We start from the raw sequence: 14935 nt of genomic DNA, 5'->3' as shown, positions 1-14935 counted from the left end.
AAAATGTATGTATATATATTTATGCATAGACTTAAAAGTTGATACACTGAAGTCTTAACAGTTTTGCTATCTGGGTGGTATGATTAAAATAGGTTTTCATTGTCTTTTTGTGCTTTTCCGAATTAAAAACATGTTTGTAATGAAATGTACCTTACTTTTCAGAAACAATTTTCTTCTGGAAATTTTTTTGTTTCTTAAAGTGGAGAGATAGCTGCAGGCTTTTCTGTGGGAGTTGCTCATCAGCTTTTGGGAAAAGGAAAGTTAGTGCCAGAGAAACTCTGTGGCCATGGATAGGTAGAATCTAATTTTGCCTAGGCAGGGGCATTTTCTTGCTCTTCTGACTGCCTAGGGGCTCTGACGTAAAAAAGTCGGATAGGACACTCCCTATAGCTTACTACCTCATTGCACCTTTTTTTTGTTTGTTTGTTTTAGACAAATTCTTTCTTTTTTTTTTTTTGATTGTACTTTAGATGAAGGTTTAAAGAACAGACTAGCTTCTCATTAAACAGTTAGTACACTTATTGTTTTGTGACATTGGTTACCAACCCCAGAACATGTCAACACTCTCCCTTTTCGACCTTGGGTTCTTTATTACCAGCCTTTCAGCCCCCTCCTGCCTTCTAGTCCTTGCCCCTAGGCTGGTGTGCCCATTTATTCTCGTTTTGTTTTATAGACCTGTCTAATCTTTGTCGTTACTCTTTTTGCAGTGTCTGTAGGGTTGCTATGAGTCGAAATAGACTTGATGGCAACGGTTTTTTTTTTTGTTTGTTTGTTTGTTTTTATCTCTGAGAAGAGGCAAATTATTTCTGGACTGCAACCTTCCCACCACCACTTCCCCACAACACAAACACCCCATTCTGATTGTCAAGTTTTAGTTGATAGATTCTATCTTTGATGAAGAAGCAGGTCAATGTCGGGATGAGTACTACTGGCTAACTTCTACAGCACTCTACTCTGTTAATAGGTGTTTTTTTCCTGGAACGGACCTCAACCTGGACCTTGTCAAATCTAATCTGAAATGTCATGAGCGATTTGTCTGTTTTGGATATACTGGCATGGCCCTCTTACCTCCACTCCCACCCACTCACCCATAGAGTTCCTGGAAAGTAAATAAGCTTTGATGGTTTTGGTAATTGGCAGTGATAGAGTAGCTTTTTCTTGGCCTTTTGTTTGCGTGCTTAGAGCCCAGCTATTGAGGTTGCCTTTTTCCTTTTTTAATAACTAGAGTGTGAATTCTGGGAGACCAGGGACCTTGTCTGTTCAGTGCTATATCTCTAGCACCTATGATAGTGCCTGCCATATAGTTGATTCTAAGTAAGTATTTGTTGAGGGAATAACTTCGGCAGAAGAAAAATGATTAAGAGTTCACGGCTTTCCAGGTCATAAGTAATGTGCACAGTGCAGGCAGAAGCATAGGCTGGACCCTGGTCTCCAGTTAGAAGTTCTAATTTCTCTCTGATTCCATTGCTGTCAACAGTTACGAAACGGTTCTAGACTTTGTAGTAGGTGGGTATAGATGGTGGTGCTTATAGCTGGTGGATGGGGTGGGGTGGGAAAGGGAATGGACCTGATCATTTAGAAGCAAAGGGCTGGTCTGAAAGTGATTTGAGCCATGACAATAGGAACCATTTCAAGGATTAGGTGGCTCTCAAGAAGCTGGTCAGCTCTTCATCAGACTACCAGGATACTTAAGGATAAAATTTTGTGGGAAATTCTTTTGCCTAGAAAGGGAGCAAGAAGTACTCTAGCAGTCCGTTGATTTTCATTCATGAATTTTGTGGGGAGAGAAAGTTAGAATATTCTTTTTTATGATGCACCTCTGTATTCTCTATAGAAACATGGTCTGCATGATTTACAAAGAAGAATATATTTTTTTCTTTACAGATGAGCACCGGCTTCACAGTGGCAAACTCTGTTTGATTATCCTTACATGTATTGCAGAGGTAGGTCTTCTGATATTAGCTAATGTCTTATCGAGTTCTATCTTTTCCTGCCATTTTTCCCCAGTTCCTGTCTGTTGACTTCACGGTCCTAAATCTTGGGAGAGAAGCTCTTCCCCCTTTGTATTGTCTGTTTCCTCTCACAAGAATATAAGCTCTGACACGGAGGCTTTGTCTCCTTCACCACTGTATTCTCAGTGCTTGGCACATAGTAGAGACTCAGTATTTATCATATCACAATTCATTATTAATTCGTCTAACAACTGCTGTAATCAAGAAGGAGCCCTGGTGGCGCAGTGGTTAAGAGTTCAGGCTGCTAACCAAAAGGTTGGCAGTTCGAATCCACCCACTGCTCTTTGGAAACTCTGTGGGGCAGTTCTTCTCTGTCCTATAGGGTCTCTGTGAGCCGGAATCGACTCGACAGCAGTGGTTTGGTTTCGGTTTTTATAATCAAGAACTGGAAGATTTGGCTCTTAAAAGTTTTAAACAAGACATTTACACCTCTTTAGGAAAAAAACCCTGCCCTTTGAAGTTGTTCATGTTAGGTCTTTTGCATTTAGCAAATTAAAAAAAAAGGAGCTTAGGTTTCCTGTGGGGGAGTGGAGAGAAAACCAGAGAGGGGAGTCATAAACTCTGTAAAGTTGGGCTAGTTGCATTTTGGTAAAGAACAAGAGCTACAGGGGGAGAAAAAGAGGTGCTTTGGTTTTGTAGGGTAGCACCTTTGGCTGGTTTAATTAAATTGTCTCACCCTGGATCTTGTTGGAATGCAAGTGTGACAGAACTTGGGACAGTTTAGAGCTGACGTTATAGCTTCAACCTCTCCTTTCACCGTTTCTTACTCTCCTCTTTTCTCTCTTAAGAAAAATAGTAAAGGTGGTCCATATAGAGTCTAGATCTCTCTCAGTCTTTTCCCTTTTATGTTCTCTGAAAAGATGACCTACTTTTCACAAGGTTAGGGGTAGCTAGTTATAGAAGAGCTACTTATTAGAAGTGGGCCTAGTGTAATTGCTTTTCAAAAATCTTTCTAAGAAGATCTTTTAAAGAAGTTGTTTTACATAAATTGTAATAGTTCCTAGTAATTGGAGTCTGTAGGCATGTCACATCTTCACAAAAGTGTTGGGAAAGGGCCAAGGGATGTTTATTACCAATCCATGGTGAGAGGTTTTTGATTTTCCATCAGTTTTCAGCAAAGTCAGGGATAAACAGGGTCTTGCCTGCTGCAATGTAGCCTGTGTAGCAGTTCTTTCCCGCTGTGCTGAGCCCATTCCCAGCAGAACACAGACCTTTCTTATTCATAGAGCCTCATGTGGAGCCTGCACACACATCCTGCAGCCCCTATAAAAACCTTCAAGCTGTCACAAACAGAGCTGGCACCTCAGGCAGATGGGTAGGAAGAGAAAATAGGAAAACAGACTCCTCTCAGCCTTTGCCTCAAGTCCCTGTGTCTTAATTTTTATCATTGTAATTTGCTTAGAGATTTTTGACCAGTTAGATACACTGAGAAATTACATCCAAATAAAATCTCCTGGCTTAAGTAAATTTGACATAAAAGCTCTAGGCACATCCCGGTAGCTTTCTAACTGATCTTGAAAGTAGTTCTTAAAGCCGAAGGATTTGTAGGAGATGTCATAGTTTCCAAACTGAGTTTCCTAACTGTAGCTCTCACTCCTTACTTTTTCTGTTTTTATTAGGATCAGTATGCCAATGCATTTTTGCATGATGACAACATGAATTTTCGAGTAAACTTACATAGAATGGTAGGTGTGACTTTTGCTTCTTGTTTTTTTTTTAGAGGAAATTGTGTGTGTGTGTGTGTGTGTGTGTGTGTGTGTGTGTGTGTATGTTGGCAGGGGCTGAGGGGAGGATAAAATTGATTCTGCTAGAACAAATGTCAGTGGAAAAGTTGTGCCACGGGGCTCTTGCTTGACTTTGCTGTTTAATAGACCCATGCCTGTTATTGAGATTTTTTTCTGTGTCACGAAGCTGTTTCTTACTCAAGAGAGGATGGAAAGATCCACAACTATATAGTCATGACAGAAATATTGGAAATGTATCTGTAACATAGGTTTCAGTAAGAAGATGGGTCTAAGCCTTTTGTCTTCAAAAGGTAGTATGATTTTTTATTGGTTAAGACTAGATACTACTTTGATATATTCATCTGCGAGGTAGAGGAAATAGAATATGAAGATTTAGGGAATTTCCTAAAGCCTGGAGATATGTTCAAAAATAGCATATTGAAGTTTAGGTTTGAAAGTTTCTTTTGTTTTTTGCTCCTGCTACTGTTGGCTGCCTCCACACCTGCTGCCATCACCTCCTCCTCTTTTTTTCCTTAATTATTTTATTATCAAAGAAAAAATACCAGTGTATCTCTCTTATAGTTAGTAATGTCACTTGTATAGATAAAATCTAAGTAAAAACAACAGCTTTCCTTTGATAGTATGCTTTAGTACCCTTTGGGGCTGTTGTCTTGCTATGAATTATGTTTTTGTCACAGGCCTGCATTGATAACTGAGAAGCATTTACAAGTTCTCCCTGCCCCACCCCACCCCCACCACTAGAAAAAAAGAAAAGGTAGCATCTCTGTAGTAGTCATTTTATTTGCATGAGAAGAATGATAACGAGCCATTGTGTGACAGTTAAGGTGTCTACTAATTTCTTTTTTTGTGAATGAAGCCTATGAGACACAGGAAGAAGGCAGCAGACAAGAATCTTCCCTGCCGACCTTTAGTGTGTGCAGTACTGGGTGAGTGAGTATCATCAAAATTGTCATTTTTCCAAGATAGTTACAGTTTTTCATGATTAAGATGAGGGATAAATCTTGGTTGATGTGCTTCTTCCTTCAAGAAGAAGTTACTAGCTATGTTTCTTCTCTGGCCTAAGAAACTATGCTTATTGTTACGTTTGTTAAAACAACTCCAGTGAATAAAAGTGGTCAATACAAAGGCATTGTTGTTCAAAGAAAAAGATCTTTCCAGAGAGATAAATGTCTATGACTAAGTTTGATGCATAATTTAAATTTGTAAAACATGTCATTCTTGATCAAGATTTCAGATTCTTTCCTCCTTTTCTTTGTCCAGATTGATGTGTTAGCTGGTCAGGAGGCTTGAAGTTCAAGGTTCAGACATACAAACTTCCTCTGAGTAAATAAAGCTTCGATGAGGCTGACAGAGCCGACAGATAGAAGGCTATATCTTGGCTAATTTTATCTGCCCATAATTCTGCATTTTTCTCAGGGGAATTATCTGAACTTTTAATCGCATTTCACTTGGATATTCAGCCCTGGTAATTAAGACTAAATAATAAGCCTCTCCTGACCCAGAACCCCACAGACCTTCAGTCAGTATCTGTCAAACTGAGTGTGATAGTGAGATGAGGTAGACTGACATAGCTTTAGAACCGAGTCTCTGGTCACACAGATGTGATCTGTAATTTTTACCTCATAGCTCTGTTCTTAGAGTATGATTTCCCTCTAGTATTTTACATAAGTGCCATAGTATGAAGTATGTGTAAAATGAAATCTTCCTTGAATCTAAGTTTATTGGCAGGTCAAGGTATTCTTAGGGAAGTAAGAGGGCAAACTAATTTTCCTGTTACTTTTCAGGTGGCAAGTGGTGAACAGTGTTGCAAAAAGAGCCTTATATAAAATAAATTTAACTGTGTGTGAATACAGGTGTGGTTAGTGGATGCCATTCAACATGAGTGCAAGGTGTACTCAGAGGCTTTTTTCTAACTCAGTTCTGATTGATCTAATTTTTCTCCTTTCCCCTTTCAGACTTGATGGTAGAGTTTATTGTAACACACATGATGAAGGAGTTTCCTATGGATCTCTACGTGTAAGTAACATGGTCCGTTCAATGTGTGAAAATCTATTTTATAGAATTGAGTGACATAAAATTTTACAGTCACACAAGATTTCTTTATATATGTCACTTCAAGAAAGATACATTTGTGTGTGTGGGGAAGTGTCAGGGAACAATGTATGGCCTGAATTTGTATATCTTTACAGAAGGGGGAAAAGTACAAATTACAGGGGGAAAAGTACAAATTACAGTTTGGATTCTGTACCTATCTTCAGTATCGCTTTTATAAATACTGCATGAAGAGCAGGACTGATGTATTGAAGCAGTAATCATGGGGAGCCATTGTAATCCAAAGATATAGCATACCAGTAGACCACTTAGTCATCCTGGGCTTTGGTGTCACAGTAGTCAGCAGTACTTAGAAGGTAAGGTGAGGTCAGAGAGCTTCTGGTCCATTCTTAGCCTCCATGGTCCTAGCAGCCTAGCTAGAACCTGGCTAACTGGATAGACTATGAATATAGTGGCCTGGCTGGAAGATTCCTGTCTCCTAAGGAGATCTGAGTGTCCATCACAATTTTTTACAGAGAGTAGAAATAGAGGCAACTGAAAATTGTCATATTTTAATAAAGGTTAAGTATTTAGGCTTTCTCGCCTCTTTGACATTTCTGTATTCATCTTATCTTTAATGCTAATGCTCAAGAACAGCTGCATCACATTAGTGTGATCCCAGACATGTACATTATCTTTATTCCTTAAAAAGCATCTAAATTGAGTCTGACAACAGAACTGGTACCTCCATTTTTGTTTTGGCAAGAGGGCAGTTTGGTGCACAGCAAACTCAGCATACTTCATTCCAATGCCAGGCTGGGGGTCTAGGGAGGTGTCAAGTGTTTTACTCTGAACAAGAGTAGGCCTCCAGCTTTTTAGGTGGCTTGTAGACTATATAATCTTAGTTTTCTAGGTCGGAAATAATGATATAAATTTTAATTTTAGGTAAGTAGGTTACACTTTGCATTTTTTCATATCTTTTGGGTGTTACAGAAGTTAAGTCTGATCCTTATTTCAAATTCAAAGACCATGAAAAGCTGCTTTTTATATCACTTATCTGATCAGATTTATTTTTACTACAAACTGATTTCTGGCTTAATTATCTTATGTTCTAGTATTAGGATATACTCTTTGTTTTGTAGTATATTACTGTAGTCTCAGTTTTCTCATTGTACAAGGAAGGAAACTGAGGCTCAGAAGATTAAGTGCCTTGCCCAGGATTATTCTGTTAGTAAGCATCATTGCCTGGACTTGAGCCCAAATCTCCTTCTTATGAATCCTAGGCTATTACCATCCTTTCTCAGGTGAATTAATTATCTATTGCTGCATAACAGATTACCCCAAAACTTAGTGGTTTAAAGCAAACATTTATTATTTCACAGTTTCTGTGGGTCAGGAATTCAGAATTAGCTTAGCTGGGTGGTTTTGGCTCATGGTCTTTCCTGAGGCTGCAATCATGGTGTTAACTGGGGCTGCAGGCATCTGAGGCTTGACTAGGGCTGGAGAATCTGCTTCCAAGCTCACTTAACACGGTTATTGACAGACATCAGTTCCTTGCAACACGGGCCTCTCCATAGCGTTGCTCAACATGGCAGCTGGCTTCCCCCAAAGCAAATAATCTTAAGAGGTAAAGAGAGGAAGAGTGAGAGTGCAAGATGGAAACCATAGACTTTTATAATCTAATCTCAAGTGACACACCATTGCTTCTCTTATGTTCTATTCGTCACACAGGCAACCCTGATACAGTATGGGAAGGGACTACACAAGGTTGTGACTACTAGGAGGTGTGAGGATCATTGGGGACCCTCTTGGAGGCTGGCTGCCACAGTTGCACACCTAGCAAGTTGTATAACAAGATTCAAACTTAAGTCTCTTTGACCCCAGAGCTTTGCTCTTAACCATAACTGTGATAAGTGACAAAGGGAAGATTTGTATAAAGTGCTGTTGGAGTGCAGGAGTGACTAATGTTGACTAGCGGATCAGAGAAGATATCACAGGAGGTGGCATTTGACCTGAGTCATGAAGAAACAGTAGAAGTTTCCATATAGAAGAGTGGGAGGCCAGCATGTTCAAAGGCTTGGAGGCTTGTAAGTGTGGCATGTTTGGAGAATAGAATGTAATTTAGGGGGGCTGGAGTATACAGTACATGAAGAAATAGTAGAAGAGTAGAGAAAAAGATTGCTTGAGATTAAGTAGATAATGGAGAGCATGTGAAGGTGGGGATGACGTGATAAGATTCTGTGTTCAGGAAGTACTATAGAGTTACAGGTATGTATCTGTCCACCCAGACACCCCCGTTCCTAGCCAGTGAACATGCAGTACATGTTTTAAAAATCCTCCTTCTGTAGTTCCCAAGTTTACCCTCAAAAGAGTTTTTGTATTGCCTTGCTTTCTCAGTTGCTTTTTCTACCTGCTCCCTAATTGAATGTCCTGAGGTTGGGGAAGATGGAGAAGATAATGAGGCATCAAGCTGACAGAGGCTGGGCAGAAGGTCCCACCCTCAGGCTGAATTCACTTTCTTCATGACTACCCATGGGGACATTTCCAGATCTTCCTCCCCCTACTTCCAACTCTGTTTCTAGTTTTTGGTATTTGGAGCATCAAATCCTTTTTAGGTGAACTTATCTGCTCCCAGCTGGGCATCAGGCCAGGTTGCTGCTTGCACGTCTCATTATGTACTGCTTTTCAACAGCATACAGCAGAATAAGAAATGGAAAGCAAAATGAATTTCTACCATTTCAGATAAGTTTATAATCCTCCTGCTGAAATATGAAGAAATATGGAGTGTAGAAAGACTTAATACTCAAAGCCAGAATCTGGGTCAGAAATGAAACAATTTTATATCTGTGTATGAGTGCTGTAGGTAAAGTAATGATGGGGAAAGGTGCTTATCCCCCCCCCCCCCAAAAAAAAAAAAAAGTCTTGCCTGGAGCACTAACAGGTAGGAAAACCCAACCAACTAATTTCCACTCTTGGCTGTACTTCTTTCTTTGTATGGCCAGGTGCCACCCCTACCACTGCTGCAGAATTTGGGAGTGAGGAGAAATAGTCTCTGGGAATAGCAAACTCTCCTTTAAGTTACTTTTCTATGGAAAATTTGGACTCCATGTGAGATATTTTGAAACCTGTGGACAGGCACCAAAGATAGTGGGCCCTACAAGAAGATTTCAGGAGAAGGTGGAACTGCCATGTATTAAAAGTAGGAAATCACTGCATGCATAAAAAACCACCAAGAAGCAGTCAGTTTGGAGATACTCAGCCAGTATATGCCAGTGTAAAAACTCAAACCCGTTGCCATTGAGTCGATTCCGACTCATAGCAACCCTGTAGGATAGGAGTAGAACTGCCCCTTAGGGTTTCCAAGGAGGAGCTGGTGGATTCAAACTGCCAACCTTTTGGTTAGGAGCCAAACTCTTAACCAGTGCGCCAGCAGTATGTATATGTATGTATATATATTTTATTGTTTTAGGTAAAAGTTTACAGTGCAAATTAGTTTCTCATTCAAAAATTTATACACAAATTGTTTTGTGACGTTGGTTGTAATCCCCGCAATGTGTCGGCACTCTCCCACTTTCCCTTTACATCCCGAGTTCCTCATGTCCGTTCTTCCAGTTTTCTTATCCCTTCCTGCCATCTCATCTTTGCTTTTAGGCAGGTGTTGCCCATTATTTTTAAGGCCATGCTAGTTGTTAAATTTTTCATTCCCCTTGGTAAATAGTATAACTTATTGAGACCCCGAGGCTAATTATGTTACCTGTTGGGTGACTGCAGAGGCAGGAGCAGAGCCTAGGAGCAATGCTGGAGTTGATATGGTTAGCCTTTGAGTGAACCACAGGGCAGTGGCAGCAGGGATGAGGGTTGCAGCTGGTATCTCACTGCTGCTGTAAAGTGATTCAGTGTTGATGGGATGGCATTGCCAATAGGAGCCAAGGTGCAGACTGTCCAGATCCAGGCCAGGTAGGAGGTGCTGGCATCCAGGAATGTGTGGTGGTGGTGGTGGTGGTGCATGGACAGCACCCAGCCACTCTTGCTGGCTACAACAAAGCGCCAGGGACCTGAAAAAAAAAAAAGAACCCTCTGCCGCACAGTTGATTCCGACTCATAGCGGCCCTATAGGACAGAGTAGAACTGCCCCATACGGTTTCCAAGTAGCAGCTAGTAGATTCAAACTGCAATTTAGTGGGGAAGTTGATAGAAGAATTTGCAGATTCCTAAGTCAAGTCATGGCTCAAACAAGGGCATTCATTTAGCTAATAACAACTGCTGTGGACAGAAGATTATACCACAATTTCTAAAAATCAACAAATGATTTGTAAACTGAGTGATTTGCATTATAATTTATATCACTTGGTAAACAGTTTTGTTACAGTTTAGTTTACTTAGAGAATAAAAGAGATTACTTAAATGATTTTGATGTATATATTGATTAATATATTAATTTATATTACTGTATGGTGTATAAAATATTTTAGTATCACTCCTGAAGATACAGAAGTCTTTTGGACTCAGCATAATATTTTCAAGGTTCATTCATGTTGTAGCATGTATCAGAACTTCATTTTTCTTTATGGCTGAATACCATTGCATTGTATGTGTGTGTATATATATATATCACATTTTATTTATCTACTCTTCTGTTGATGGACACTTTTTTTCCTTTTGTGTCTTCCTTATTTCACTCATCATGAGGTTTTCAAGGTTCATCCATGCTGTAGCATGTATCAGAACTTAATTTCTTTTATGATATGGAAGTCATTTAAGAGAGATCTATTTACATAGCCCTCTCATTTAAAATCCCATCCGAGAGGCTCCTACAAGACCACTTAGAGCTACAGAAAGTGAGAAGAACTCAGAGATATGACTAATGGGTCAAGGAGTATAGGCTAGCAAGGTAGCAATGCAGGCCTATTACTGGGAATATTCTGAAAACTTTCAGAAAAGAGTAACTTTAGGACTTTAACTTATAAATTTAGTTCGGTCTATTTGTGTCTTTGATCTGTTGTCAGGCACTTTAATTCCTCTAGCTAGTGCCTTTGGTTCTCACCCCACAGAGGGAGGTCGGTAGTGTTCTTTCTGCCTTCCTTTTTGCCCCTCTGCTAAGAAGCCCAGGCAGTTAGCTACCACCTGTTTTTGACTGATTCCATAAGTTGTCAAACTGACACCTAACAGATTGGTAAGGTGGCTGCTGAAGTTACTAGGGGCTCAGGATACTCCTTGTCTCAGATTAAAGCCATATAACCTGACAGAGTCTTAGCGCCATCTCTGGAAGTGTCCTTGAAGCTGCCATTCAGCTGAATTGCAATTGGGGCATATTAGAAAAGTTACATAGATCAAGCAAGGTGGAGAAAAGCCATTTTTTGCTTTGTACTGTATCCTTCCTTGCTTATTTTGTCTCTTTTTCTATTTCTGCCTCATTCTTCCGTGTCAGGATAGTTTCAAGAGGGAGCACTGTCTAAGTGGAAGAAGAACCTCTTTCATTTGCTTAAATCTGGCAGGTTATCTGGGTCCAGTTTTCTAGGAACTTTGCAACTTAGTTATAAGATTTAAATGCTATCTTAGTTATCTAGTGCTGCCGTAACAGAAATATCACAAGTGGATGACTTTAACAAACAGAAACTTATTTTCTCACATTATCACAAGGCACAGGCTCTAGGGGAAGGCTCTCTGTCTCTCTTTTGTCTCTAGGGGAAAGTCCTCATCTCTTTTCAGCTTCTGTTCCTCGGTAGTTTTTATGTGGCGTGGCATCTATCTTGCCCCATCTGCACTTCCTCCTTCTGTGCCTGATCTTTTTCTTTCAGGTCTATAATTTTTTTTAATTGTGCTTTAAGAGAAAGTTTACAATTCAAGTTAGTTTCGCATACAAAAATTTATATACACATTGTTATGTGACCCTAGTTGCTCTCCCTGTACTGTGACAGCACACTCCTCATTTCCACCCCGGATTTCCTGTGTCCATTCAACCAGCTGCTGACCCTCTCTACCTTCTCATCTCACCTCCAGACAGGAGCTGTCCATTTAGTCTCATGTATCTACTTGAGCTAAGAAGCACATTCTTCATGAGTATCATTTTAGGTCTCGTAGCCCAGTCTAATCTTTGTCTGAAGAGTTGGCCTTGGGAATGATTTCAACTTTGGGCTAACAGAGAGTCCGGGGGCCATGTCTTCTGGCGTCCCTCCAGTCTCAGTCAAACCGTTAAGTCTGATCTTTCTTTTGACTAGAGTTTGAGTTCTGCATCCCACTTTTCTCCTGCACCATCAGGGACTCTGTTGTGTTCTCTGTCAGGGCCGTCATTGCTGATAACCGGGCACCATCTAGTTCTTCTGGTCTCAGGATGATGGAGTCTCTGGTTTATGTGTCCCTTTCTGTCTCTTGGGTTAATATTTTCCTTGTGTCTTTGGTGTTCTTCATTCTCCTTTGCTCCAGGTGGGTTGGGACCAATTGATGCATCTTAGATGGCCGCTCACTAGATTTTAAGTCCCCAGATACCTCTCAGCAAAACGGGATGTAAAACATTTTCTTAATAAACTTTGTTATGCCAATTGACCTAGATGTCCCCTGAAACCATGGTCCCCAGACTCCCACCCCTGCTACTCTGTCCCTGAAAGTGTTTGGTTGTATTCAGGAAACTTCTTAGCTTTTGGTTTAGTCCAGTTGTGCTTACCTCCCCTGTAGTGTGTATTGTCTTTCCATTCATGTAAGATAATCCTTGTGTGCTATCTAGTTAGTGAATACCCCTCTTCCTCTCTCCCCACCCTCATAACCATTAAAGAATGCTTTCTTCTCTGTTTAAAGCTTTTCTTGACTTCTTATAATAGTGGTCTTATACAATATTTGTCCCTTTGCCACCGACTAAATTCACTCAGCGTAATGCCTTCCAGATTCCTCCATGTTATGTTTCTCAGAGTCATCGTTCTTTATCGTTGCATAGTATTCCATTGTGTGACTATACCATAATTTGTTTATCTCTTCTTCTGTTGATGGGCATCTGGGTTGTTTCCATCTTTTTGCTATCATGAACAGTGCTGCAGTGAACATGAGTGTGCATATATCTATTTGTGTGACGGCTCTTATTTCTCTAGGATATATTCCAAGGAGTGGGATTGCTAGATCATATGGTACTTCTATTTCTAGCTTTTTAAGGAAGTGCCAAATCAATTTCCAAAGTGATTGTACCGTTTTACATTCCCACCAACAGTGTATAAGTGTTCCAGTCTCTCCACAACCTTTCCAACATTTACTATTTTGTTTTTTAGATTAATGTTAGCCTTATTGGGGTGAGATGGTATCTCATTGTAGTTTTGATTTGCATTTCTCTAATGGCTAATGATCATGAACATTTCCTCATGTGTCTGTTATCTGCCTGAATGTCTTCTTTGGCAAAGTGCCTGTTAGTATCCTTTGCCCATGTTTTAATTGGGTTATTTGTCATTTTGTTGTTGAGGTTTTGCAGTATCTTGTAGATTTTAGAGATTAGATGCTGATCCGATTTGTTGTAGCCAAAAATTTTTTCCCAGTCTGTAGGTTGTCTTTTTACTCTTTTGGTGAAGTCTTTGGATGAGCGTAAGTGTTTGATTTTTAGGAGCTCCCAGTTATCTAGTTTCTCTTCTGGTGTTTGTGCGTTGTTACTTATGGTTTGTAATGTGTTTATGCCATGTATTAGGGCTCCTAGCTTTGTCCCTATTTTTTCTGCCATGATCTTTATTGTTTTAGATTTTCTGTTTAGGTCCTTGATCCATTTTCAGTTAGTCCTTGTGCATGGTGTGAGGTATGGGTCTTGTTTCAGTTTTTTGCAGATGGATATCCAGTTAGCCAGCACCATTTTTTAAAGATACTAGCTTTTCCCCAGTTAATGGCTTTGGGCCTTTGTCAAATATCAGCTGCTCATAGGTGGATGAATTTATGTCTGGATTCTCAATTCTGTTCCACTGGTCTATGTATCTGTTGTTGTACCAGTACCAGGCTGTTTTGACTACTCTGGCGGTATAATAGGTTCTAAAATCAGGTAGTGTGAGGCCTCCCATTTTGTTCTTCTTCAGTAATGGTTTACTTATCTGGGACCTCTTCCTTTTCCATATGAAGTTGGTGATTTGTTTCTCCATCTCCTTAAAAAATGCCATTGTGATTTGGATTTGGATTGCATTGTATGTAGATCGCTTTGGGTAGAGTTGATATTTTCACAATGTTGAGTCTTCCTATCCATGAGCAAGGTATGTTTTTCCACTTATGCAGGTCTCTTTTGGTTTCTTGCAGTAGCATCTTGTAATTTTCATTGTATAGGTCTTTTATGTCTCTGGTTAGATATATTCCTAAGTATTTTGTCTTTTGGGGGGCTGTTGTAAATGGTGTTGATTTGGTGATTTCGTCTTCGAGGTTCTCTTTGTTTGTGTAGAGGAATCCAACTGAATTTTGTATGTTTATCTTGTATCCTGATACTTTGCTGAAATCTATCAGTTCCAGTACTTTTCTTTTGTATTCTTTGGAGTTTTCTGTGTAAAAGATCATATCATCTGCAAATAGAGTTAATTTTACTTCTTCCTTACCAATTTGGATGCCCTTTATTTCTTCTTTCTAGGCTAATTGCTTTGGCTAGGACCTCCAGCACAATTTGAAGAAGAGTGGTGATAAAGGGCATCCTTCTCTAGTTCCCGTTCTCAAGGGGAATGCTTTCAGACTCTCTCCATTTAGGATAATGTTGGCTGTTGGCTTTGTATAAATGCCCTTAATTATGTTGAGGAATTTCCCTTCTATTCCTATTTTGCTGAGAGTTTTTATCATGAATGGGTGTTGGACTTTGTCAAATGCCTTTTCTGCATCAATTGATAAAATCACATGGTTCTTGTCTTTTGTTTTATTTATGTGATGGATTACATTGATTTTCTAATGTTGAACCATCCTTGCACACCTGCTATAAATCCCACTTGATCTTGGTGAATTATTGTTTTGATATGTTATTGAATTCTATTCGCTAGAATTTTGTTGAGGATTTCTGTGTCCATGTTCATGAGGGATATAGGTCTGTAATTTTCTTTTTTTGTGGTGTTTTTATCAGGTTTTGCTGTCAGGTTTATGCTGGCTTCATAGAATGAGTTTGGGAGTATTCCATCCTTTTCTATGCTCTGAAATACCTTTAGTAGTAGTGGTGTTAAC

The 14935-nt window shown here is 39.7% G+C and overlaps 1 protein-coding gene across 7 annotated transcripts in view; it reads left to right on the top strand.

The window, feature by feature from the left end:
• The window catches only part of ARMH3 (armadillo like helical domain containing 3), a 207615-nt gene that overhangs the window by 51677 nt on the left and 141003 nt on the right, over positions 1–14935 (top strand). For all 7 annotated transcript variants that reach the window (XR_002825655.1, XM_004370069.2, XM_023740974.1 and 4 more), the window contains 4 exons: positions 1885–1943; positions 3632–3697; positions 4614–4683; positions 5713–5773. Coding sequence is in view for 6 of the 7 variants with exons in the window: in XM_004370069.2 (XP_004370126.1) it covers positions 1885–1943; positions 3632–3697; positions 4614–4683; positions 5713–5773 (256 nt within the window). In the remaining variant the exon portion in view is untranslated. The remainder of the gene's footprint in view (positions 1–1884; positions 1944–3631; positions 3698–4613; positions 4684–5712; positions 5774–14935) is intronic.

Source organism: Trichechus manatus, unplaced genomic scaffold (assembly GCF_000243295.1).
Source record: "Trichechus manatus latirostris isolate Lorelei unplaced genomic scaffold, TriManLat1.0 scaffold00007, whole genome shotgun sequence".
Classification (NCBI taxonomy): Eukaryota; Metazoa; Chordata; class Mammalia; order Sirenia; family Trichechidae; genus Trichechus; species Trichechus manatus.
This window is presented reverse-complemented; position numbering and strand designations above follow the sequence as displayed.